The 27,710-nt window shown below is 43.1% G+C and overlaps 1 protein-coding gene across 1 annotated transcript in view; it reads left to right on the top strand.

Moving 5' to 3' along the window:
- LOC138588525 (multiple epidermal growth factor-like domains protein 11) overlaps nt 1-27,354 on the top strand; it is a 47,435-nt gene extending 20,081 nt beyond the window's left edge. The window contains exons 5-7 of the mRNA XM_069658684.1: nt 26,443-26,689; nt 26,960-27,080; nt 27,199-27,354. Of these exons, the coding sequence (XP_069514785.1) occupies nt 26,443-26,689; nt 26,960-27,080; nt 27,199-27,354 (524 nt within the window). The remainder of the gene's footprint in view (nt 1-26,442; nt 26,690-26,959; nt 27,081-27,198) is intronic.
- The last annotated feature ends 356 nt before the right edge of the window (nt 27,355-27,710 follow it).

Raw genomic sequence — 27,710 nt, 5'->3', positions numbered from 1 at the left:
AGAAGAAGAAGTTATATTTATCTACAGTATGTATGTTATTGACTTTAAAGCTTGCTAGCATGCTGTTAGCTTTCTGGCTAATGTGAGCAGAAGTTTTCTATGAGCTGAGCAGACTACAAACATCTTCTGGTCGTAGCTTAGACCGTTCTGTTCACTGGAGCAATGAGGAACTGTTCCATCGCATTAGAGCCTCTCAGATGGTAATAATAGTTTCAGGTATTAGTCAGACCCTCATGCATTAGCGGGGAAAATCAGGGCTTTTTAAGAACATCATGTTTTTGCAATCAAAACCTTTAGTGATGGCTTTTTTCCGCCCGAGTAACGCCCTTCAACGTGTCCTTCAGTAGGGATTTGTGGACGTGCACTGGACAGGTTTAGCCTGATAATGGAGAACGTGTGTCTGTTTGGAGCGTCGACTGTGCACGTTCCTCAAACATTAACGCTACAGGTCCTCAAGATGCAGTCTGCACATGAGCAGTAGGGGCAGTGAAGACGAGCTGATAGACCGAGTCCACAATGATCCACATCTGTACGATGTGTCGTTGCCGCTGCACAGAGACAAATTACATTACAAATGTAATGAGCTGTAAAGGCTCTGCACAGTGAGACTGAACGTCCCACCTGTGGGGATATTGAACCTGTTCTTACTCAGTTAGATTCTGCATGAGTGCATGTGTGAAAGGACTTCAGTAAGGACGTGAGAAGGCCACAGCCTGTCCTCAGCGTTGTCTTCTTCTCTAGCTAACCAGATTAGCTGTGAGTCAGTGTGTGCGAGCCTCAGCAGCCTCCAGCTCCAAACTTCAGTCCAGTGGAAGAACTTTGTTTCTCTGCCAGCTTTATAAATAACTGGGACTGGAGGGAGGTGAAGCAGCAAGAGGGGGAGACGGAGGAGACAGAAGAGCAGACGTCAGCAGAGAAAAATTAAGATGTTAATTATAATGTAAAGATGTGATTATGATGAGAGAGATTATCAGGAGCAGATGAAGAAGAGAATAATGCAGAGGAGACAGGAGCTGCTTCATATGCAGTTTATTAATTGAATAACTGATTAACAGTGATTATTCCTGCACACAGACTTTATGAATCTCAGAGGGGACAGAGTGGTGTTAGTTTAGTCACACTGGTGTTCGCCTCGTCCTCATTTCACTGAGAAAGAATATATATATATATATATATATATAATATACTTTCTCTACGGTTTATCTCATTTAGAGTTCTTTGTTGAATCCATTTCAGAAAAACTGTTTAAAAGGAGCAAAAAAAACGTGTTTCAAACCCTGAAGTACAGACCGCTCAATCCGTCGCAAACGATCCACAGTTTCATTTAGTTACAGCCACAGGAACCCAAATCTGCAAACGCCTTCTGTTAATCAACTTTTTATGTACGTAACAAGAAGCATCAACGGTTTCACGGGTGAGTCATTTCAGGTTCTAAAAACCTCTGAAGGTTTAGCTTAGCACAGGTACATGCTACAAAGCATTTCAGCTAACGTAGCATGTGTATGCTAACCGCTAACTGTGATACTGATAGCAAAGCATTTGGTAACTCAGCAGCAGGGGCAGCTGTGGCTCAGTGGTAGTCGGTCGTCTCTCAGTCAGAAGGTTGGTGGTTCGATCCCTGTCCTTGGGCGAGACACTGAACCCTGACTTGCTCCCGGTGGCAGAGCCATCAGGTGTGAATGTGCACAGATCTGATTGGAGGTTGGCACTCGGCCTTTGCCATCAGTGTGCGAATGTGACATGTAGTGTAAAAGCGCTTTGAGTGGTTGGAAGACTAGAAAACGGCTATCTTAGTACAGTCTTATTTACTGACCAGAAGAACGAATAATTTTCAGGTGTGTTTTGCGTCCTCCTCTGAATCTGACACATGAAGCTAACCTGCACTGACTGCAGCTCTGTTGTTGTGTGTGGAGCCCGGCAGGTGTCAGAGTGTTTCAGCCCACAGTCTTACTAACCGGTCTGAACAGCTGGATGAGCTTTTTAATGGTTTTAGAAGTTATAAACTACGATTGTTGTGGATGGTTAATGAGACTCCAACCGTTCATATCATGAACGCAATTTTACTATTTCAAGCTGAATTTCAGGAGGCTTTGAGGACTGATCGTATCGCAGTGTTAAAAACTCCACATTCCTACAGTACCTACATGTTAACTACGGTACGTCTGAGGCGATAGTTAAAGTTTTACGTTTTGTTTTTGAAGCCTCGAGGACGCAAATGTTGGAAAGAGTAAAGAAGAAGAGTAACGTCTCGGCTGCGTGCTCTGCATCGTATCTCACTGAATGAAGCATCAAGTGTTTCGCTTGTCATTGTGTAAACGCAGGGTTACACTGTGTCCTGATGTTTTTGTTCACAAGATATGATGCAGAACTGAAATGACGCTAACGTGTCAGTTTTATTCAATTTCTGGAAATTTTAAAGGTCACAAACTTTACAAGTGTTCCAAGCTTCATGCTTTGATGAAAAAGTGAACATTATTTTAGACTCTAATCTGGACAGCAGCAGGAGCAGTCAACATGACCCCTTAAGACTCACAAGCAGAAACATTGCCTAGATGTGTATGTATAGATGTATATTGTCATACGAGCATGAGGGGAGCTGCCGTTTTTAAGTGCTCGTTTAATTTGTCTTACTGCTCCCAAACTCCCTCAGCAAACACTTTAAGCTGTGTCTCTCCGTCCTCTTCTAAAAGAACTCTTGATAGAGGACACAAGTATTGACCCCTGAACACAAGGGATGATGGGTAATTCACCTCACTGCTCTCTCTGCACTGAGGGTTTGGGAGGAGTCAAACAAAGTGCACCAAACTCTGACTGCAACAATCCAGTTTCTCTCGGCTCGCAATCTTCAGCTGAGGTAAAATCGCTGTTTCTTTCAATGGAGTCTGGTGTGTGTGCAGAGAGCGATGTAACGTCTGTGTGTGGTTAAAACAATCATCTTCCTCTGTAACAAAAAGGTCTATCTCTGTAGGGATCCTTTCTGTTCTAAGTGTGTGACAACACACACACTTAGAATAACAACGACGCACTTTGACCCATCAAGGATTATGTTGCAGCCGTTACAGCCTGTTTACTGCTGCAGGATGAACACATCTACTGGAGATGTTCAAAGCAGCTAAATCTCGGGGTTTGTAGTATTTGTAGTTTTCTTTGAGCTTCTCCTTTCGCCCTGTGTTACTATAAATGTTAATGTGTGAAGGTGGAGAGGCTCTGGTGTAGATTGCTGAGACGTCAGCGAGGCCAGTGTGGGCGCTCGCTCACTATCGGGCCCAGACATGTCATTTATCAGAGCTGGACTTATGCAGATAGAAGTAACACACTTAAATACACACTTGCATGTACACACACACAGGAAAGAGGCTCACAAACAGCAGGTGGACAGACAGGCACTCACAGAGTTGCCTGCAGTGATGTATTTTCCTCTCTGAGTTTCTCTCTCCGGCTTCTTGTTGGGAAAGCCTGTCAAGGTGCGCAGCGACGTAATGCAGCTTTCCTTCAGCTGCTGTTGCCTCTGTTTGCCTGCTGTGTTTCTGCCTGCTTATCTCCCTCTGCCACTCTTCAGCTCCACTGTACGAAATCCATACAGATCCATTTCAGTGCAGCGCAGCCTCTGCTGCAGCTGCTTTCATTGTGTTCTCGAGCTGGTTTGTTCTCTGACACTCAGACACTCACACACGGTTTAAACTGTCATGAGACGTTTTCATGGTTTACCGTTTTGAAAGGCTTTTATGTTTTATCTTATTCAGCGATTAAGGACGAATATGAACATTTATATCAGGATCATTACAAACAGATCACAGCTCACAGCTCAAACACACAACGTCCAGATAATAGACAGAATCAATCTGGCTCGATTCCTAAAATATTTATCATATTCATATTTCATCATGTCTTACTTATTAACATAATTTTCCTCTCAATCTCGTCACAAGGATTTAAACTTTATACAAGACAACAAGAGGTTACAGTGACACACAGCAAGGATCCTTCTCTCCTCAGTTTCCTGTGTTTTAGAGTCTCTGCAGACAAAATAAAATAAACCCAAATAAAAAAACGGCTCCAGGTTCTCTTATTTTGCAGTGAACTGCACCCTGACTGCTTTAACATGCACCTGAGGGGTTAAATTATGACCTAACAACAAAGAGGCATTCAAAGAGTCAGCTGTTCTGCTCCTGGTCGGGTTTATTTACTGTGACTGAGCTGATCATTCACAATGACTAACTCATAAAAAGGCTTCATCCAAAGATATCAAAGGGTCACTTTGGTGATCTGGTCTTTATTTCCTGAAGTCAACAATAGACATGAAAAGCCCCAAAACTGACACAATAACACGTGTATCTGCTAAAGCTGGTGTTTTACTTGCTTTTTGCACGTGTAAGATGGCTGCCCCGCGCGCCCCGCGCCCCGCGTGCCCCTCCACTGTCTGTTTGGAGCGCCAGCTGTGCACGTGTTACTTTCAATCATGAAGGCAGAGAGCAAGAGTTTCCATTTACATTTTACTGATCCACTTCTATCACTTGAAGTAGTCCAATTGTTCTATTTCTCTTACATTTGAATCACTTTAAAGCACCAATCCTCTGTGCACAACAACACCACACGTTTCTGCACACGCAGCTTTTCATTAACATTCTGTGTTGTGAAAAATGCATAAAAAAGGCTCAAACATGAGAAAGATTTACACAGAGGAACAAACAACCTCACTGCTTCTTGTCTTTGACTGCATGTGGAAAACACGTGTTCAGCAGGTAAATAACTTATAGGAGGAATAAGTGGAAGGTGTTTGAGGTTAAGGGGACAGGAGTAAAAGAAGGAGACAGGTGTGATTTAGGGAGTGAGAGGAAGGTAGTGCAGTCGGACGTGACATGTTTCCAGAAGAGAGGAGTTTTCAATCCCCCCGGGTCCACAGGCAGTGACTCTGCAGTCTTGAATGGGATGGGGAAGGTCGTCCCTCCGTCGGGAGACAAGAGGAGACAAAGCTGAGGTGGCCTGGAGGTAATTCACCGCCGGAGAGGAGGAACTAAGCTCCCTGCACGAGCTGATAGTCTGCTGGAGACTCAATGAGAGACAAAGACCCCGGAGAGCTCCTGGTGTGCAGAGGGGCCGCTCATGAAGATTACTCCTATTGCAATTAGACACCAGGGCGCACTCATCCTTATTATTCGGTGTTTTAATCTTAAAGGTCACAAAGGTCAAGGTCCTCAGCAGCAGTGTGTTAAAGTCCACAGAACACACAGACGTAATTAATTTAATAAAACCTAAACGCAGCGTTGATGAGACAATAGATTAATAAGAAGTGGACGTAGCATCTTCATTTCTCAAGGGAAGCAACTGCAGAAGTGTCTTAAACTTGCATTATTTTAAAGACCAGCAGGGGGCGACTCCACTGGTGATTGAATAGAAGTCTATGAGAAAATGCTCCTCCTCCTCTCCTGATTTATTCCCTCAGTAAACATGTTCCTAATGAGTTTATGGTCTCAGTCTCTAGTTTCAAGTCTTCTTCAACACAGCATGATGTTCATTTAGTCACTGATGCTCCCATTGAGAGTCACACAGACCAGGAGGCATATTTCATCATATTTTAGAATAGCTGAACATAAAGCTTCATGTAACAGAATCTCCTGAACACTAAATTCTGTACAGGCTTAAATATGTCTGGAAAGTCGTGTGTAAATGCAGGAACTGGATCTGAATCTGACTCCACAGGTGTAAAACTCTGATTAATCCACAGGTGAGGAGTCACAGTTCAGCAGTCGTCTTTGCCCTGTGTGATGATCTTCAAAGTATCCCCTCCTGTTTGATCATTCTTTCTCTGTGTGATATGAAGTTCAACACATTACCTTAATTCACTGACCCATTCTGAAACTATAATCCAGAGCCGCTCAGAGGGGAGGTTAATGAGAAGTCACAGAAAACCAAAGACGCTTCAGCAGCTCAGAGGAGAAGAAACCAGGCGTGCTTTAAAAAGGATTAACTTTAACAGCTGTGAGGAGGTTTTCTATTATTTCTAACGTGTTTCCCCTTTATTAGATTAACACGCTGAAATTAATGTTCCACTTTAACAGGTGACATGAAGAGAGTAACTGAGATTAGATGGATCTGAGGATTTTTTATTTATACTGTAAAACAGCAAAAAAAGAGAAATCTGATATACATACAAGTAATACCTGGTTTTCTACAGTGAACCTGAAGGTCAAAACACAACAACATTTAAGAAAATGATCCTCAAAAACACGACATCACAATAGAACACGATGTAACACAAAACAACATTTAATAGAACACGATGTAACACAAAACAACATTTCATAGAACACGATGTAACACAAAACATTTGATAGAACACGATGTAACACAAAACAACATTTAATAGAACACAATGTTAAACAAAACAACATTTAATAGAACACGATGTAACACAAAACAACATTTAATAGAACACAATGTTAAACAAAACAACATTTAATAGAACACGATGTAACACAAAACAACATTTCATAGAACACGATGTAACACAAAACAACATTTAATAGAACACAATGTTAAACAAAACAACATTTAATAGAACACGATGTAACACAAAACAACATTTCATAGAACACGATGTAACACAAAACATTTGATAGAACACAATGTTAAACAAAACAACATTTGATAGAACACAATGTAACACAAAACAACATTTAATAGAACACAATGTTAAACAAAACAACATTTAATAGAACACGATGTAACACAAAACAACATTTAATAGAACACAATGTAACACAAAACAACATTTCATAGAACACGATGTAACACAAAACATTTAATAGAACACGATGTAACACAAAACAACATTTAATAGAACACAATGTTAAACAAAACAACATTTCATAGAACACAATGTAACACAAAACAACATTTCATAGAACACGATGTAACACAAAACATTTAATAGAACACGATGTAACACAAAACATTTAATAGAACACAATGTAACACAAAACAACATTTCATAGAACACAATGTAACACAAAACAACATTTAATAGAACACGATGTAACACAAAACAACATTTCATAGAACACGATGTAACACAAAACATTTAATAGAACACGATGTAACACAAAACATTTGATAGAACACAATGTAACACAAAACAACATTTAATAGACCACAATGTAACACAAAACAACATTTAATAGAACACAATGTAACACAAAACATTTAATAGAACACGATGTAACACAAAACATTTAATAGAACACAATGTAACACAAAACAACATTTCATAGAACACAATGTAACACAAAACAACATTTAATAGAACACGATGTAACACAAAACATTTAATAGAACACGATGTAACACAAAACATTTAATAGAACACAATGTAACACAAAACAACATTTCATAGAACACAATGTAACACAAAACAACATTTAATAGAACACGATGTAACACAAAACAACATTTAATAGAACACGATGTAACACAAAACAACATTTCATAGAACACAATGTAACACAAAACAACATTTCATAGAACACGATGTAACACAAAACAACATTTAATAGACCACAATGTAACACAAAACAACATTTCATAGAACACAATGTAACACAAAACAACATTTAATAGAACGCAATGTAACACAAAACAACATTTCATAGAACACAATGTAACACAAAACAACATTTCATAGAACACGATGTAACACAAAACATTTAATAGAACACAATGTAACACAAAACAACATTTCATAGAACACAATGTAACACAAAACAACATTTCATAGAACACGATGTAACACAAAACAACATTTCATAGAACACAATGTAACACAAAACAACATTTAATAGAACGCAATGTAACACAAAACAACATTTCATAGAACACAATGTAACACAAAACAACATTTCATAGAACACGATGTAACACAAAACAACATTTAATAGAACGCAATGTAACACAAAACAACATTTCATAGAACACAATGTAACACAAAACAACATTTCATAGAACACGATGTAACACAAAACATTTAATAGAACACAATGTAACACAAAACAACATTTAATAGAACACAATGTAACACAAAACAACATTTCATAGAACACAATGTAACACAAAACAACATTTCATAGAACACGATGTAACACAAAACAACATTTAATAGAACACGATGTAACACAAAACAACATTTAATAGAACGCAATGTAACACAAAACATTTAATAGAACACAAGTACACAACAAATTACATTTTCACCTGGACATTTAGAACAAATTATTGCACCAAATATCAGATTTCAGAAACATAATTTCACAAAATACAAGATTTAAAAAAAACATTCCTCACAACACAATATCTGACTTAATGTGATATTTAAAAAACACACTGACATTTAAAACACAATGTTTGATAAAAAATACAAAACACATTCATTAAACAAAACAACATGTTGAAAACATCGGGACATTTCACACAAAAACATTCCACAACTACATGACATAACTCACCAGCACATTTTGGCAAACACCATGACATTTCTGAAAACATGATTGTTCACAAAACAAAGCAGCAGCATGTCACACACCAGACCCTTACACAGAACACAAGATTTCACAGGACACAACAGATGACAATTTGTCAAACACAAGGACATTTGTACAGAGCAGCATATCACACACAACTGCAGCTTTCAGAAAACATTTCACTAAATATAAGATTACGAAGCTCATTTCTCATAACACCATCGGCGGTCACTCGAGGTCGAGTATGACCGTCCTCCTCCTTCTAGTGTTCAGGTGGGCGAAGAGGCTGATCCTGGAGCTGCATGTTGTGGCAGTGTGGGGGCGGGGGGGAGCAGTTTGGGCCTTTCTGGTGGAGGATCTCTCCTTCCTCTGCGTTTTCTTCTGCAGTGCTTGTTTCTGAGCACATGATGGTGATCCCTCTGGATGAGGTGGTCCAGACAGGACTTTATCAGGCAGGCGATGTTTATGGCAACTTTTCCAGCCCCCTCCTCTGCTGGGGGGAGCAGAGTGGATCCTGAAAAGGGCTGCTCATGGGTGCAGCAGCCGAAAACCTAAAGAGCTTGACGACTGAGTTTAGCATCCACCGCCAGTGTACACGGCTGTGGCTAGGAGCTTCCAGACCTGCCTCCGTCACCACTTCCTGGTGGTCACAGGACTTTGTACCAAGACATCTTTTAACGTGGAGAGGCTGATGCCCCTGCAGCTGCCACACGGTGCTTGGCAGAGGGGGGCCAGGTTCCACCGGCATGGGGTGGGGACCCCCCTCAGTGTCAGCCTTCCTCCACCTTTGCTGCTGTTGTCAAAAGAACATCTCACAAAATACAAGATTGAAAACATTTTACAACACAAGACGACACGTCATTAAACATTTTTCGATTATGGAAGAAATATCACCTTTAGTGTGTTTGTGGTTTTCTAAAATGTTGTTGACTTTGGACTTTCAGGGCCACTGTAGTTTCTGCCATGTTGTCCAGCCCAAGAACCTATTGAGTCTTAATCTCACAGTTCTTTTTCACATATTTTTCTGCGTCACACCTTCTTTGTTTTAAACTCTTCCTGTCTGACTCGTGTGGTAACGATTATCTCTGCAGCAGTCGCTCAGCTTCATGTGTTCGCCTCTCTCAGCTGCTCTCTGCCTGCAGTCCGTCCTCTGAGCTCCCCCTGCTCTTCAATAGCACGAGTTCATTAGGCAGATAATACCTGTTACCGTGTTTGAGGGGGTGAATCTGAGGGGTCAGTGTCCATCATCAGCTCCGTCCTCTGAGCTTCAGCTGCCTCTGAACCAGGTTATGAGCGTGTGTGTCTGTCATCACACAACAGTCTGAGCTCAGCAAGTCATTAAAAGCAGCTTTGCAGGAGTGATGCAGCCAATGTCTGTGAGGAGGAGAGGAAGAGTGAGACTGTGTAGGTACGCCGAGATTGAGAGATAAAGATAAAGGAAAGCACAGGGGAGGTGCGTGCGTGCGTGCGTGCGTGCGTGCGTGCGTGCGTGCGTCAAGGATAACAGCACCCGTTGAAACTTTAAGCTTGTTAGGGCCCGAGCACCAACAGCAAATTCTTTGTTAAAGTGATTTTTGAGGAAGTTAAAGCTGCAGGAAATAGCTCCAACGCACCTCCTGAAATGTTTTAATAAAGGAGCCCCAGCTGTACGTCTAACCTACATGTATGAAATTTGGTTGGCAAATGTATCAAGTCAAGATCTACAAACAAGCCTCTTGGAGCTTTTCCCAAAACACGTCAGCTATTATTTTGTAATGTCAGTCAAAACTAACGACAGGTAGACATGAAGAATCTGTTCACTCAGTGTTGTATGTTGTGGTTGAGTGGACATGTGCTGCATGGATGTTGGTTTCACAATGAAAAGCAAACACAGAGGTGTGATGTGAGCGGAGGTCTGCCCAAGCCTGGCTGCTGCTCTGGCATATATGCATGAGGAGCACCTGACCCAGGTGTGTCTCATACTGCTGATTAGCCTGCCAACAATCTGCAGCCCTGGATACAGAGAGCAAATGCAGCGGCAGACTGAACACAGACATTATTCATTACAGTTACATGAACATGGTTTCCTCTTGATGCAGGTTTAGTCTGTGTTGGTGTGTGTTCTCTAGCACCACAACAATTCTCACCTGTGCTGACCACCTGCTTTAAAGATGTCGCGGCTGCTGCACACCCCGACCTGCACAAAAGTGTCAGAGGCTGTTCGACGGTGTTTGCAGCTTTAATTGTGTGTATGTGTTTGCTTATATTGTGCAGTCAGTGTCACACTTCTGTGTGTGTTCCATCTAGACAGACATTATTCAGTGTGTGTGTGTGTGTGTGTGTGTGTGTGTGTGTGTGTGTGTGTGTGTGTGTGTTTGCCCAGGCTGCCCCGCTTTGGATGTTTGTCCTGCCACTTCATTCAGGTCCTCAGTGATAACACACACACAGTCTGAAGGGACGCTGATTGTCCTGCTCGACACGACCACAGCCTCACACGCACACACACACACTCACACACTGCCCTGATGCCAAGACCAATTAACAGCTGCGTCCGCATCAGCATGCCTCTTGTGTTTGGTCAAAATTAATTTACCAACAAACTTTTTAATCAAATTTCTGCACAGACCCGGAGAGCCGATCGCTCCGTGCTCTCTGCTGTTCCTCCGTCTCCTCGAACACGCTGCGCTGATTCAGCCTGAAGCTGTATGACGGACGGGGTTTCTCCTGCGTCGTTATGAGCGTAAGAAAAATGATCCTTCAGCATTTCCTGCAGTTTGTTAAATTACAGCGAGCAACACAATCAAAGCTGCCGTCTGTCCGCTGAGCAGCTACATGCTGAAATGTCAGCCAGCTCGTTCTGTCTGTGAGAATATTTCAGACGTTTATGGTGCGAAAAAGTCAAATATTCTCCGATGTGTGTTTGAGTATCAGATCCATTCCTGCAGAGGATTAGCTGACTTTGGTACATTTGTCACAAGTCTTCTGAACTCTTCTGTCTCTTATTAAACTCCATTAGCACTCGTATCGTATCTCATCTCTGTGATGGCTGAAGTCACAGTTAACACTCATTTATGAAACTACTTCATAAATGTCACAGAGACTCTAAAATCCTCTTATCTGTGTGCAGAAGTCGAGTCTGAGGTTAACGCGGCTCATCTGAACACCTGTCAGCTCTTTACTGCAGCACATTATTCTAGTGTAGATGTAAAGAGTGAGACCTCTGTTCTACAGCGTCTCAGTCCTATTCAGGACCTCTGTATTAATGCACAGAATACAGTCTAGACTTCTGAGGTATGCAACACAATACTCTGAATGGACTGAGCTGAGACACGAGGACGCAGGTGTTTGTTAGCTTTACAGAGTCAAACCACCTTCATACTTATTCTTATAAGTTAACTAAACTGAACCCCTTGTTGGAGTAAAAATATATTTAATATATGAAAACTGAAAGTCTCATTAATCATCCAAAGAAGAATCAACTTGCCTTTTAACTGCACCACCTTTATGTCAGCCAGTGTCGTGATACGTGAAATCAGCAACCCAGGAGCCTATCCCTGCTGTCATTTGGGCGAGAGGCGGGGTTACACGTGGACAGGTGGCCAGTCAATCACAGGGCTGACACAGTTCAGGGCTGCATGTGTGTGCCTGTGGAGTAGCTTCGCATCATTCACATTGAAAATGCTGCTGCTCTGTGCAGGCCATCATACAGCCTCTGCCTGAAACGCCTCAGTCACCTCTGTCCCTTTAAGAAACCCCGCCCCTACAAGCCCACTGTCTGCTGATTGGCCAGCTCTCCGAAGCCTGCTGAGGCTGCACTTTGTGACGCCACAAAGTAGAACTCTGGACTGCACAGGGAGAACATGCAATCTCCACACAGAAAGGCTCCAGCTGGGGTTCGAACCAGGAACCGTTTTGTCACTGTAACACCATGCCGCCCTCCACAAATACATCTTGAATATTTTAAAGATTTCAAACAGCCCCTCACATTCAAATGTTGAATCTTTCTCTGTTTTAATCCGGCTGCAGCTTTTATTCAAAAAGATTAGATTAGCATGAAATAATCTGTCTGCAGGTGAAGCTGTTGATATCAGCACATGCAACATTTGATGAGTTCTTTAGGAGTTCTATATGGAAACAAGTAATCTGTATTTTCTCCTCAAAGTGTAGTTTTGTATTTGAGCTGCTCTGTTAACAGATCTGCAGTAAATAAAGTCCATCAGAAACAGATTCCAGGCAGCTGTTTTCCCTCAGACCCTCAGAGTCCACCTCTCTCCCTCGCTGTACGCCATCAATCTTCTGAGTCTGAGCCTGAGAGCAGAAATGGACCGGCAGCTCACCTCGGAAACCTTTTGATTACCCATTTCCCTCCTAATGCCACGTGAGCCCACGCCGGCCGAACCTCATGAGCGACACGCCATTAAGGAATATAACGACTCTGCCCTCCCTCCGCCCCTCCTCCACAGTCTCTCTCTCTCTCTGATTAATTTCCAAACTAACTTGTTTATCGTCCAGCGCCGCCTCTCAGCAGAATAGATCCTTTTCCTCCCCACACGGCTGACTTCGCTTTGACTTTGAAAACGGCCGGGAATTATTCATCGCCTGTCGTCTTCCTCCACTCTATCTCAGCCTCCCCGGCCTCTTTATTTCCTCCTCTGTTTCTCTTCCAGTCATTTTGCACTTCAAGCCATCTTGACCTTTCTCTAAGGGGCTGTGGAGCAGGGAAGGAAGCCGCTGTGACCTCCAGTGAGAGGGGAGGTGGGTCTGGTGATTCCTAAAGGATCCCTTAGAGCCGCTCGGCTCTCTGGGACGACACAGAGACCGGCTCAGAGGACACTCAGGGTTTAGGATGAGATGCCACTTCACTGACGGACGATCGTCTGCCAGGACAAGAGGATGACAAAGAATAACAAAGAAACTGCAGGACGGTGACGTGAAAGCGATGTCAGTTATTTACTTTTACAGTTCAAGAAAAATAATTAACAGAGAAGTTATTTTTGATTAGTTTGGATTCCCAGATTGTATGGTAGGAAAAGGTGGAGCTACTATGAATGCTAACATGCTAACAATGCTGGCGTTTAGCTGGTGTAATGTTGTCCGTCATGTCCACCATCTTACTTTAGCTTGTAGCACGCATGCTCTTGCTTACTAGCACTAAACACCAAATACAGCAGAGGCTCAGTTTATGACAGTACACAGACAGCCAAAGCTAGTTGTTGCTGTGAAGCCCCAGACAAACTGACATCAATGAACAAGCAGCATCAAAGGCCGTAAAGAGTAGAGTCGGCAGCCAGCTAGCTCGTACGTTTTGCACATGCATGAGAGGAGAAGACTCTCCACCCCAGCAGGAGGCAGTGTTCTCGAAACCTGACGACGCAGGGCTGCAGATACACAAACCGACTTTCTGATGAAAAAGGGTTTAAAGCAGGACTCACCACTCCTCAGGTTTAGTGATATCGCTTCCTCTCTGCTGCTGTCAGCCGTTAGTGTTTCCCTGCAGTAGAAGAAGGGACCAGTTGTTCGCTGGCTTTCCTCATGTCGTTTCTGAACTGCCAATCAGAGTCACCCACTAGCTACTGTTTATTTAGCGTGCTCAATCAGCAGAAAATTGCAGACAAGGGCCGACTAGTGCCAACGGTCAACACATCAAAAATGAGGGCCACAGAGTCTCACTGATTGCCCAACCGTCGGCTGATGGCCTGGTGTGTCAGGGCCAGTTGTATGAAGTCAAACCAAACAAATAAAGTAACCTGAACCTGATCTTCACAACAGACACGGAGCGACGCCTGCGAGCTCTTCCAGGCAGGCGACTCAGCTGCACTGATTTCACTCTGACATGCGCCATTCTCCACAATCACCTGACAAACACTTCCTCCTAATGTGGCGTCTATTTAAGCTGCAAGATCTCCGCCCTCTCCATCTGCTCTGTCGTTGTCACCGCTGCCCTGCACCAGTACTGAGCTCATACTTTCAGCCCCACCTCCACCCCAGCATCCACCTGTGAGCTCTGACTAGACGGGTTTAAGATATTTTCTCATCCCTCCTCATATTTCTGCATGTAAAATAAATCTGTGAGTGATGAGGACAGAGCCTCGACGCCAAACACAGGCTATGTTCTGCTGCTGTAATAAACGTTTAAAAATACTAAAACCCGAGTTGTGTGACTTAAGTGTTTCATGCTCCAGCCGTTCATATAGAGGCCTTAGAGGTGCTCGATCCGTGTTGTTATATCTGAAGTTATATCTGAAGTTCCCCTGAGCTCTCCAAAGCATTTTCACGTCATTCAGCTTATTGTTTTGTTTCTTCACAGCCTGAAACGTTCCTTTTATTCAGTGTCATTTCTCTCAGCAGAAGGCATCTACAGTATTTTTAATGAAAAACAGAAGTTATGAGCGACCTGCCGTCCCTAACAGCAGACAAAGTCGCACCCCCACAGATATTTCCTTAAGTAGATACCAAAGGAGACCAAAAAGGAGAGTGAATACTGGATTGATTTAATCCAAACCAAATGAATGATGATGCTGTTTTAGTGAAAGTCAAACATGCAGCATATCAACTTTTCAAGGTCGTAATATTTCAGTAACGTCCCCTTTCTTAATATTTAGTTGTATGTAGACAGAAAAATCAACTCGCTGACATTGGATGGGTGACTGGGATGATAGTTGACCTCTGACCCCGGCCAACTGGAGCCATCATCTGTCTCTCTTCACCTTTCACCTCTTTATACCTGTCAGAGGGTCGGAGGGAGGACCACCACCTGCCAGCAGCCATTAGACCTGAACTCACATTCACGCCCAGAGTTTGCATGAAAGCAGACCATTAAAATGCAATTAGCACACAGGAGAGAGAGCCCGACACACCGAAAACAACATTAGGCCATCAAGTGAAAGGTTGGAGCATCTCATGCATCACTCCACGGCAGAGCTGTGGACGAGCGCTAATGACAGCAATCATTTAGTGTTCAAAACAAAAGTGCAGAGCAAGAAGTCAGTGAAGACTCTTAGAATCACCACAGGCCTGATGTGTTTATCCTGAGCTCTTAAAATGACTGTTTGCAGCATTGATTAACGCCGTGTTGACTTCCCCAGCTTATTATCTGGACATGAAAATGGCCTCATTAAAGAGGAAACCTGTGAAAACTCAATCACAAACAGAAGCAGGCGCACACAGTCATCCAGTCAGTCAGTGTCATAATAAACCGACACTTTCTTCCAGCCTGTGAGCAGTAAACTGTGTCATCCATCTGCCCTGTCCTCAGCACAGCCCCCCATCGACCCACGTCCCATACAGCCTGAACTATGCTGCCACTAATTACAATTATTAATTGAAAATAGGAAATCAATGTCTCTGAATTAAACACAAGCTCCTCTGTTTGTATATGGGTCAGTCGTCTGCTCATAACTCAACTGTGCTCGGCATGCTGCAAAAGTACAAATATGCTTTACTCATGTAGACAGATACTGTAAAGTATACATCCTACAGTAACAGTGTAGTGTCCTATACTCCTACAGTAACAGTGTAGTGTCCTACAGTAAGTGTCCTACAGTAACAGTGTAGTGTCCTACAGTAACAGTGTCCTGCAGTAACAGTGTAGTGTCCTACAGTAACAGTGTCCTACAGTAGCAGTGTAGTGTCCTACAGTAACAGTTTAGTGTCCTGCTGTAACAGTGTAGTGTCCTACAGTAACAGTGTCCTACAGTAGCAGTGTAGTGTCCTACAGTAACAGTTTAGTGTCCTGCTGTAACAGTGTAGTGTCCTACAGTAACAGTGTAGTGTCCTATACTCCTACAGTAACAGTGTAGTGTCCTTTAGTAACAGTGTAGTGTCCTACAGTAACAGTGTAGTGGGACGAGTCCCCCTGAAGGACATTTCTTGCAGCTGTTTCTGTGCTAAGCTAACTGAAGCTAACCACATATTTGGAGACGATTAAACTGAAATCATGTGAACTTCAAATCAAAGAACAACACAGTGAAAATAAAACATTAACTTTGCTCCGATGTGTAAATCAGTCGGATGGGGAATGTTTGCTGGTCAGCAGAAGGGGGGGGCGGCAGTATGCTATATAAGTTCCTCTGACTGGTCGGAAAATTGTCGCCCTCACAGCAGCCAATAGCTGTGTCTCAATCCAGGGGCTGCATCCTTTGAAGGACGCGAGCTACAAAGGATGCATCTTTGGTAGCCTGTGTAGACGTGAAAGCCAAACTGACATGAGACGGTGGTCTACAGAGGATTTCCTTTTTGCATCACCAGCTGTTCCCGCCCTTACCCTTGCGTCACCAAACACCGCTCCTCTCACATAGTAACAGGTAGCTAGCAGGCTAACTAGCTAACATAGCTAACATCACGTACCCTATTATTTTAAAGTTAATGTCTGTACATTTAAAGTGTTTTCCTCGGCCGTGTAAGAGTCCACCATCTCGTTTGAATTGGTGCGCAATGATTGGCCAACAAAGGATCTATCGGCTGCATCTGAAGGAGCCTTCAAAATAGGACAGCCTTTGACGCGCCGCTGTGACGCAATCAGCCATAAAATACATCGTTCAAAGGATGCAGCCCCTGAATGAGACACAGCTAATATCTCTTATGTAAATGTTCTTCTCCATGAAATAGGTTTCACCTAAATCCAGTTCCACATAGCTGCAGGCCTGGAGCACTTGCGTAAGAACGACTGGATATGCAATGTTTTTGTTGCATTCACTTCCTCGGTTTGTGTGTTTCCTACTCTGCATCGTTGATGTACTTCTTTTGGTTTTCTGCAGCAAGTTTTTATATTTGCAAAATGTTTCCATTCTTGTATTTGTTTTGGATTATTGTATGTGTCTCTGAGTTTGCAGTTTATTTCCTCCGATGTAAATACTTTGGGCCTCTGCAGAGCGTTTTGTCAGCAGCTATACTTTATGTAGTTTTCTTCATATTTCATCTGTCGTGCTTGATATGCCCCAATGGTACGCCAAGGAATCATCTTTTCTGTGTGTTATTGTCCATTTAGGTTGAAATAAGTCTTGTGAATGCTTCATGTAACGAGCCTGTTTGGACAATGTAAGGAGTAGAAAGTACAGATATTTGTCTTTCAAGTAAAAAGCCGTCTGAGAACAGAAGACATGCTGAAATAAATAAAGATAAACTGAGGTACCTCCCCTCTGTGGTTATCCACTTTCAGGTGTAAGCACTCATCTGCAGGTCACACACAGTTAGCAACACACTCCTACATCCTGACTATCAGAGACTTTCATCAGTTTTGTTTTGGAGGTGAGATCGGCTTACAACAGGAAATCAGTCGTCCCGCTGCTGCTTTTATAAAGTGTTGTTTACTCATTCATCAGAGGGGAGCAGGGCGGCTGTGTGACAGTCTGCTGATGAAAATAGTTTTTACTCATGCAAGCAACGTGGTCCTGAATAAAGTGGTGCATTGCTGGGCGATACCCGGCGAAGCTGGAATATAAATGTACTGTACTTCTGCTTCATGGCTGTGTGCTTTCCAGAGACTCAGCTCAACGAGCCAGGGGGATATTTCAGTTAAATAGCAGTGTGTGTTTGAGTCTCTGTGCCTCACAGTAATATAATATACAGTAATAATATAATAAACACATTTTTTTTACAGTAATGAGCCAAACATTGTTTTAAAACCTTACTTTGCTGTTTCTCCTGCTGCACAGGAAGTTATCGTCCCTGTGTTTATGGAAGCAACAAAAGCTATTTGTGTGGAATAGATAAAAGAGAGTGTATCATGTAATAATCAATACTTAGTGTAACAGATAGTTACCGAGTCAGAGTGGACGTCACAGCAAAGCAGTGAATACGAACCTCCAACCACCTTGTGTCGCAGGTTTCTGACAAAGATGTTGAATTAAATATAAATGAATAAGGCCATAAGCTGTGTGTGTGTGTGTGTGTGTGTGTGTGTGTGTGTGTGTGTGTGTGTGTGTGTGTGTGTGTGTGTGTGTGTGTGTGTGTGTGTGTGTGTGTGTGTGTGTGGCTGTGTAGCTGTGTAGCAGCTGAGAGGCGTTCACTAACCGACGGCAGCATCGATCCTCGGTGTGATTAGAGGGTGAAGTGTTGTGGCCGATAACGGCTGCAGAGCGATGTTCTAATCACTTATTCATCCCTGCAGTAAGTCACTTAGTGGCCCTCAGTTCAGAGTTTGGGGCCTTTTCGCTGTCTGTAGTTACACGTGTAACTTCCTGTGTATGTGTGTGTGTGTGTGTGTGTGTGTGTAAGCATTATGTGTGTGTACCTTAACCTAATCAAACCGACAGTTAAAGACACCTTAATACAGAAACGGAAAAGGGAAGCTATCTTATACATTCGAACAGGTGCATGCAAGGCAGGTACATGCAACAGACACTTACTTATCTTAAACAGATGTTAAAATGATCTAAAGGGTATCTAAAACAATAGATGCTTAAGGTGCCGTCACAGGGTCACAGACACAGAGGCTAAAGGGTGATTTCGATCAGACATTAAGGGGCCCTTATAATGGAAACTAAAGTTTAGCAGAAATCATTTGGCATAAACAGACGTGGAAATATACCTTGAAATAGACACCAAGCAGTACCTTAGAAAAAGACGCAAAGTGCTAAGGTGTACCTTAAACCAGAAACAGAAGTGCATTTTTAATACGCTAAAGCGGACCTTAAAACAGGCAGCATACAGTCAAAAGATGCTAAAGAGTAAAAATAGCTTAAAACTTGAAAACAGACGTTAAAGGGTTCCTGAATAAGACACTTCTGTTTTGTTTTCAGCCGAAATGTGTCTTAAAACAGACGCTAAAGGATGATAAAGAGACTTAACAGGATGACGGCCATGTTTGCTGGCAGCCAGTTTCCTGTCGGCCATGTTTACCATCAGACCTGTTTCCTGTCGGCCATGTTTACCATCAGACCTGTTTCCTGTCGGCCATGTTTACCATCAGCCAGTTTCCTGTCGGCCATGTTTACCATCAGACCTGTTTCCTGTCGGCCATGTTTACCATCAGCCAGTTTCCTGTCGGCCATGTTTACCATCAGACGTGTTTCCTGTCGGCTATGCTTGCTACTATAAGCCAACATCAACCCTCTGCAGGCATGTGCCTGTGTATTTAGTTGTAGGATCATGCCCCTCTGTGTTGTCCACCCCCCCCCCCCCCGGTGCATGCCTCTTACTTATCCAGGTGGACACTAATAAACCCACATTAAACCTTCCTGTAGCTCAGAGTCTCTACAAACCCAGGATGTGATCAGCAGAGCAGTACTGAGACAGATGAGTGCAGCTGCTGCTCCATAGATCATCAGACGACCCGGACGTTCAGAGTGCTGCCGTGTTTTCAGACACTCAGCAGAATCCCTCTGGCTCTCTATCAGCGGGGAAATCCCCCCTCGCTCCTGACCCATCAGGCTGCTCGTCCATCAGCCTCTCAGTGGGGTCATGCATCCACATCATGGGGCAACTATTTTCTCATCATGGTGTCGGATGTCACAGAGTCGATCTTTGATTGCATGATAAGTAGTTTACATCAGCTTGGACCAACATAAATAAATGTAAAACCTCTTTCACCCGGAGTCTTGGAAAGCTAGCTGGCCTCCACCAGAAGATCTAACGGCCTTTTGGACGAGTAAAAGTTGACTGTTTGGCTCAATCTAAAGTAAACAAACAAACATGTAAACAAACAGCCGAACTTCTGTGTGAACGCCCTCTAGTGTTACTTTAAAAGTCATCAATCAGTTTTCTTTTGTCCACAACTTTAATTCTGATTCAAGCAGCTGAAAAATAAAGCACAGTCTGAAAGAGCCTCCCAGAAGCTGATCCAGGTACAGGTGTTGTTTCCTGCTCGTGTGGACGGACGCTTTCAATGCACATCTTTTTATTTAACACAAGTAACCTCTGCAGCCTTGTGGTCGCCCTGTGACCGTACTGAACGTTAGCAGCTTTGATCAATGAGTTAACCTTGTTATACAGACGTCAGTGAGCAGGAGGAGAAACAGATGCTTTCATTCTAAACTAACGATGGAGAGGTTTTTGTATTTTGTCCTACTGAACAGGTCAGCTCTCGGCTTTGTGTTTGTGCTGAAAGTATAAAAAAGGTTAAACAACTTCTGCTGAGGAGCCTGAAAGCGAGCCGTTCATTCATGTCGGCATGTTTGAAACTTTCTGAATGCAAAGCAAGAAGACCTGACTGAGTGGATAGAGTGAAACTAAAGTTAGGGACGCACAGAAATGCACGTTTTACACCTCAGCAGACTCCCTCCTCATAGTGACTCATGAATGATTATTATATTAGCACAGTTGTTGCCTGTATCACAAAGAAACTGTACAGAGAGAGAGAGAGAGAGCAGGTTAACGACATCAATCATGTACAGTGTGTGTGTCGTTGTTAGCACTTCCCAGGACTTTATAATGCAATCAAATCAAATAAACCCTTTAAGCATGTACAGTTTTCATAAAGGTCCCTAATCATATTATGTTCTTTAAATTAGAATTTTTGCTGGAAAGATGTTTTTCACACAAGTTAAGGCTCTTATAATGTGATTAGCATCTTATTAATGTGACTTTTAACATTATTATAGAAGCAGTTCTCCTCGAATATCTCGAGGGGAATTCCAGTATTTTTAAACCTTCACCCTTTTTTTATACATTTTTGTTTTATATACCAAATAAAACTTCATATTACGCAGGACATCTTCCCACACTGCAGTCACCCTGCTTGTTTTTAGATGCACAGTACAGAAGCTCACAGAGGACCTTATCACTTGGCTGTTGCCTTCAACGGGTCATTTAATTATGATTAATCTGGAGCTGCTGCTCGACTGCTGTTACGATATTGTGTGACTGTGGTGTTTTAAATGTTTGGTTCATATCTAACACCATGTTTAACACACAATAACACAAACAAAGTAACCGACCCAGGCAGCAGCAGAGCAGCAGCTCCTGTGTCCTGTGAGGTTAAATCAGTGTTTTTCTGAATGGAGTCTGGTGTGTTTGCAGAGAGCGATGTAACGTCTGTGTGTGGTTAAAACAATCATCTTCCTCTGTAACAAAAAGGTCTATCTCTGTAGGGATCCTTTCTGTCATGTTGTCACACACTTAGAATAACAATCTGAGCCTGTCAGTGGAAACAACAAGAACTTTTAGTGGACGACCTTTGACCCATCAAGGATTATGTTGCAGCCATTACAGCCTGTTTCACTGCTGCAGGATGAACACATCTACTGGAGCAGTTCTGAAACTTTCTGTACCTTTTTAGTCATTTAGACTCCAAGAAAAGAAAAAATGGGACCTCAGATTGAAAATAATGAAATGATCCATTAGAATGCAACAGCCGAGTGATAGAGTCCTCTGTGAGCTGTACTGTGCATCTACAAACAAACGGGGTGACTGCAGTGTGGGCAGATTCCCTGTGTAATATGAATTGTTGTGTGCAAGCAGCCATTTATTTGGTACTGTTACGATCAGTCCTGCACCGTAGGCTTTTTATATTAGCCTACAAGTCTGAAAAATGAAGCCAAAAATGCCTTAAACCTTAAACCAGCAGGGGGCGACTCCACTGGTTTCAACATGAAGTCTGACTGGCAGTCATCAGACGATCTCTCTTACAGCCCTTTCACTGAAATAAAATAAAGAGCAGTACACCCTGACTGAACATAAACCTAAATGTACATAAGTAATGTTGACACAGCTGGGAACGTAATCTCAGGCAGGATTTAAAGCCAGGAGAGCGACTGAAGAGGATGTGAGTCATGAAGCCATGTTTATCAGTTTCACTAATTATAGAGTCCTTTAGCTGCAGGCAGATTATTGTGGCTTCCTCTGAAGCTAAAGGTCTGTGTTGTATCTGGAGTTTGTTCCTGCCTTCATTCAACTTTTAATTACATGTTTTATTGACCTTTCTCTACTTTCTGTTGCCCCTAAATATCCACTCATTATAAGAGTCTGTGAGGTGATACGAAAGGGCTTCGTATGTAATTTGTCTGTAAAAGAGCAACCTCGTAACGCCTGTCTGTGTACGAGGATCTCTGTGGGTCGTCTAATTATTCTGCATTGAAAAAGTATTGATCATCAATATTTCAGTATCTGTGAGTTTGAAGAGCAAAGTCATTAATGGACTTATTGATGTTCTTATATCAGTCGTGTTGTACAGCTGAGACCTTCACGTCAGCTCGTCACTAAGAAGTAAAGAGTCATTTAATCCTGCTTCATGAGACCATGTGAATTCTTTTATGAGAGCTTTGTGGACACATTTTGTTTGCTTTTAAATCATCTAATAAAACACACATTAAATAAATACTGAGCATATCAAGCTTTCAAGATGAAGATCTCACTTTATTATTTTTAGGGACTCCCGTTAAAACTTGTCTTTCACTGTAGTTCAGACTGAAAGCAAAGAGAAATTAAGTGTACAAACAGAGGCGATGCTGAGACTGAAAAAGTTATGGACTCAAAATCTGTGTGCAAATCATGCAAAGTTCGAGTGCAGAGTACGAGCAACTTATTTCACGCCTCAACATTTTAAGCTCTTAAATGATCTTGGAGCTAAAAGTCTGACGTCATGTTGTTTAAGGGAAATAGTTAATGAGCAGAATAAAACAAGAAAATACACATTTTTAAAGTAAGGAACCAACATTTATGACAATATAGTTTTCTTTAAAGCTGCGTTAAGTGATTTGTGGCCACTAGAGGGCAGAGTGACGACTGTTCACTGATTGACAGACATGACCGACATCAGGCTCTTTGGCTGCTTTGTTGTTTAAACTCGTCAGACACTAAAATCCTGCAACAGATCAAAAGTCATGTTCATGAACTTCAAAGGTTTTGGAGGATTTGTCCAAACGATGTTAATTATTCAGTGCTGTGTTTTTAGCTATTGTTGCTACTGTTTCAGGCTGACCACCGGTGTGAGCCCTACACACGGGTCTGTACGTGACTGACTGACTGACTGACTGACAGTACTGTAACAGCCATAGAGAGAGAGAGAGTTGCGACATTGCAGTGGTGCATCATGAACATATTGGTCCTCCACTGACGCGACTCTCTGTCTATGCGGCTCTGGATACTTTGTTTCGGGGAGTAGGCGGGGCTGCTCCTCCGCTGCTCCTCCGCTGTCCTCACCTACGCCCGCAGCGCTCACCTGCTTTCAAACACGTTGTCGTCGGCCTCATGAGGACAGCCATGTAACACACTGACCTGATGCGATTCCACATACAAGGTTTGACCTGCTCTTGTTTATTTTTTGCTTAGTTGTAGTTTGTACACTTCTTCACTTTTCATCCTGAGTTAGCGGACAGGTAGGAGATTGGTTTTGATCCTTAAATCTGGGTGTGGCGCTAGAGCCAGGTGATGATTAGCTTAGCTTAGCATAGGGGGGAAAACAGGTTGAAACCGACAGCATTGATATAAAGTTCAACTTCTACAAGCTCCCCTTAAGCTCTCTGTTTAACACCATGAATTGTGTTTGTTAAACTGTGAAGTGTAATGTGACTGTTTGGGGTTTTCGGGGGGTCGTCACGTCCTGTTTCTTGGTTGGGCTGAACAACATCTCATGACTCCCCTGCTTGTGACTCCCATAAACACTTTGGCAGGGCCAGGCTAGCTTTATCTCTGTGCTTCTTGTCTTTATGCTAAGCTAAATCAAATGTGTAGCCCTTCCTTTGAAGGTGAGCTGTAAAGCCTTTAACATCAGCTAATATGCTTCTGGATTCAGGAGACTGTGCTCACTTAGGAGAGGAATGTAAGGATGTCATTTAGGTGAGTTTGTCTTTTAGACATGAAAGATAAAAGAGCCAACCCTCCTGAGCAAACTCAGCTGAGAGAAACAAACCTGGAGACGTTCCTGATCGCCTCGGCCAAAGTCTGCTGCTCCTAATTTAGTGCACAAAGTTCCTCTTGGAGCCAGCGAGCTCCTCCTGATCAAAGTCATTAGTCACTTGATTTGGACTCTTTGCTGCTGAATAATTGAAGCTGTGAGAGGATAAAGAATTTGACTGTGCTGGCTCACTAGTTAGGAGGAATAAGGAGAAGTCCCCTCCTTGAGAGAAGGAGGAGAGAAATGGAGCGAGGGCAGGAGGAGAAGGACGGGAGAGAGTAAATTAGGGAAAGATTGAGAGGGAGGGAGTGAGAGTCTGATTTATGCTGGTAGCTCCGTCCACTCCAGCGCTGATGAAACATTTAACACTTTAATATCTGTAAATCCACCTCCCACGGTCAGGGAGGAAAGTTCTTACTCCTCCAGCGCGTTGCTCCATCACCTCCCCGGTTCTTCCTCTCAGCTGAAGGAGACTCTTTATTCCTTAGTGAGCACACATCAAAAACATGATAGTGCTTTGATTTATTCTAGCAGATGATTTACAATGAAATGTTTCGGCTGTTGTGCTTGTTTTCAGTCTCTCAGACTGTTGTGTATCAGTGCATGCAAAGACAAGCAGACGAGACATAAAGAAGCTGAAATGCTAACAATAATAATCTTAGATATCTTTTTATGCAGATGACTCTGTTATTTATACTTTTATGCTTTATGCTTCAGGAACAACAAGCTGCTTTTAGGTTTTAGTGACGTCACACTGTTTTGTACTAAATGCTGACAAAACAACAAAGATGAGCTTTTACTTTAAATCATCAGCTGATTAAATGCGTCTTAACATCATCCGAGAAGAGCATCTGTCTGTCAAACATCTTCTCTCGTGTCCCACAAAAAAAGCTTTTAGTGCAAAAAAAAATGTCCATCTAAAGTCAGATTTTTATGTGTAACTGACTCTGGTCATATTCTGTCTCTGGTTCACATCTTTGCAGCTTGTATGAGAAAGTTGTTGTTGTCTTTCTTATGAAACCGTAGGATGGTTCAGCGTCTCTCTTTATGAGGCCAAACTGACCTACCTTCTTATTTATGTTCTCGACCGACTCTGAAAACTTTAACTGGCTGCGGACGTGTTCCTGCAGAAACCAGTAGAGAGATTTTACCTTGATGGGCAGCTTCCTGGAAAGAAGAAGACGAATCAGCTTTATTTGTGTGTGCACAGCTAATCAGTCATTTGTTACTTTAAAAGTAAAGTTTGTTTTTTATCAAAGTTTTGCAGGATTTTGCTGCAGCTGCAGCAGAGCTTTGGATAACTCCTCTCCAAGCATCAGCTCAGCAGGTATCTCTGGTACATGTGGCTTTATAGTGTTAAAATCAGTGTGTAAATAAGGTGGGCTCGGCTCTCCTTCATTAAGGTGTCAGCTGGTAAGAAGAGATCACAGAGCAGCTGGGGGGTAAACATCTGCGTGCTGTATGAAGTTGACTGATGACTCGTTTCTGCGGATCAGAAGTTTCCAGCTTGTCGGTGACATTTCTGTCTGACAGGACGACGAGGTATCCCGTCTGCTCCCATCAGGGAAGTTTTCAGATGCCGCAGTGAAGGTTACTCTGCCGTCAAACTTATTTATAGATGCCAATATTCATGAAGACTCAAACCTCCGATTAGACCTTCTGTTTACTGGACCTTTTGTTGTGTTTGTCTGCAGCTTGTTTGATTCTTCTGTACGTGAGTTTAATTCACACGTGACTCGACGGCGCAGATGTTCAAAAAGAATTACACGTCTCTAGTGGACGTAGACGACTAGCCTCAACACAAACATTTGTGACTGCGGTTTTCAAGCCTTTAGTTTGGCATTACGGGTCGCCATCTTGATTTCTGGGAGGCCAGAAGTGAATCTGTTAATGCCCAATGCTCATTCGTTGGCTGGCTCCTTGAATAGTTAGGGACATGTGGACACTGGAAGAACTGCAGTTCAGTGTCTTTGTTTTTCAGTCCCAGAGGTTGCTGAGCTTTCTGCTCACCTTTCCTGTCTCCTCTCTGTAAACGTTGCCACTCATACGGACTACTTAATTTCCAGATCTCCATGAATCCCCCACAGTCTCAGACTGTAAGACTCATTCTGATATCGATTAAACAGTTTTTAATCTCGTTACCTCACAACCTCCTCCTGCTCCTCCTCCTCTGTGCAGGCTGTGAGAGTGACTTCTGGGGGCCTCACTGCAGTAACCGCTGTCAGTGCAGGAACGGGGCCAAATGTAACCCGATAACCGGAGCCTGCGTCTGCACGGACGGGTACCAGGGCTGGCGCTGCGAGGAGCCCTGTGACCCCAGCTTCTACGGCAAGGACTGCCTGCTGGAGTGCCAGTGCCTCAACGGCGCCACCTGCCACCATCAGACCGGAGAGTGCCTGTGTGCACCAGGATACACCGGGGCCTTGTGAGTATCTTTAGAGCTGTTATCCTGCAGAATTTGATGCATGCCTGTTGCTCCATATATGCAATGTGCATGGTGCAACTGTAACTCATGGCAGCTAAATTAACTGGGAGCAGAATCAGCTGTAAACAAAATGTTTGGACTGAAAAAATGGCCGTTGGACTCCTCAGAGTCTTTTAGGACAACCACACGCTGAACAAGACACTTTTCAGGTCGCCATGAAAAATGCATGTCCACAATAACACCTGTTTCTTCTTCTGTGTTTCCCTCCAGCTGTGAGGAGCCGTGTCCTCCAGGTAAACACGGCTCTCTGTGTGAGCAGCGCTGTCCCTGTCAGAATGGAGGAACCTGCCACCACGTCACCGGAGCGTGCTCCTGCCCCGCCGGCTGGGTGGTAAGAACGGCTTCTAAGACACTTTTAAAGCTGAGATCAACGTGTTTCTGTTTGGAGCAGAGGAACTTTACCTAAACAGGTGTCCTCTCTGTAACTCACCTGTGCTCTTCCTCCTCAGGGTCCGGTCTGTGCACAGCCGTGTTCGTTCGGATCGTTCGGCATTAACTGCTCTCAGGAGTGCACGTGTCGTAACGGTGGCCTGTGCGACCACATCAGCGGTCAGTGTCAGTGCAACGCCGGATACATCGGACAGAGGTGCAGTACCAGAGAGTGACCACGAGATTATATGAAACTGTATCAGACTCCTGCGGGAAGTCAGCCTGTTGCTGCAGCAAATCTGAACCGGGTCCAGGAGGGAGGCGAAGATGTGCACACAGTGAGATGGGGGGTGAGGGTGGGATGTTTGCATTTTCTCTCCGTCTCTGTATTTCCTGCTAACATCACTAAAGTGAGACGTGCAGGTGTTAGCTGCAGGCCTGGCTGCTTCTTTACGTCTGGATTATTATTATGACCTAATGAAGATGCAGAAACATGTTTGGTACACAGTGTGCAGCGGTTTTGTGCTTCCTTCATATATCTCACTGTCAGCATGCAGATTCGACCTCACAACATGTTTAATGGAAGCTCCTT

This window comes from Semicossyphus pulcher, unplaced genomic scaffold (genome assembly GCF_022749685.1).
Source record: "Semicossyphus pulcher isolate SPU_LCO1_2020_fin unplaced genomic scaffold, fSemPul1.0.p SCAF_1, whole genome shotgun sequence".
In the NCBI taxonomy this organism is placed as follows: Eukaryota; Metazoa; Chordata; class Actinopteri; order Labriformes; family Labridae; genus Semicossyphus; species Semicossyphus pulcher.
The sequence above is the reverse complement of the archived record's forward strand: the minus strand, read 5'-3'. Positions and strand labels throughout refer to the sequence as shown.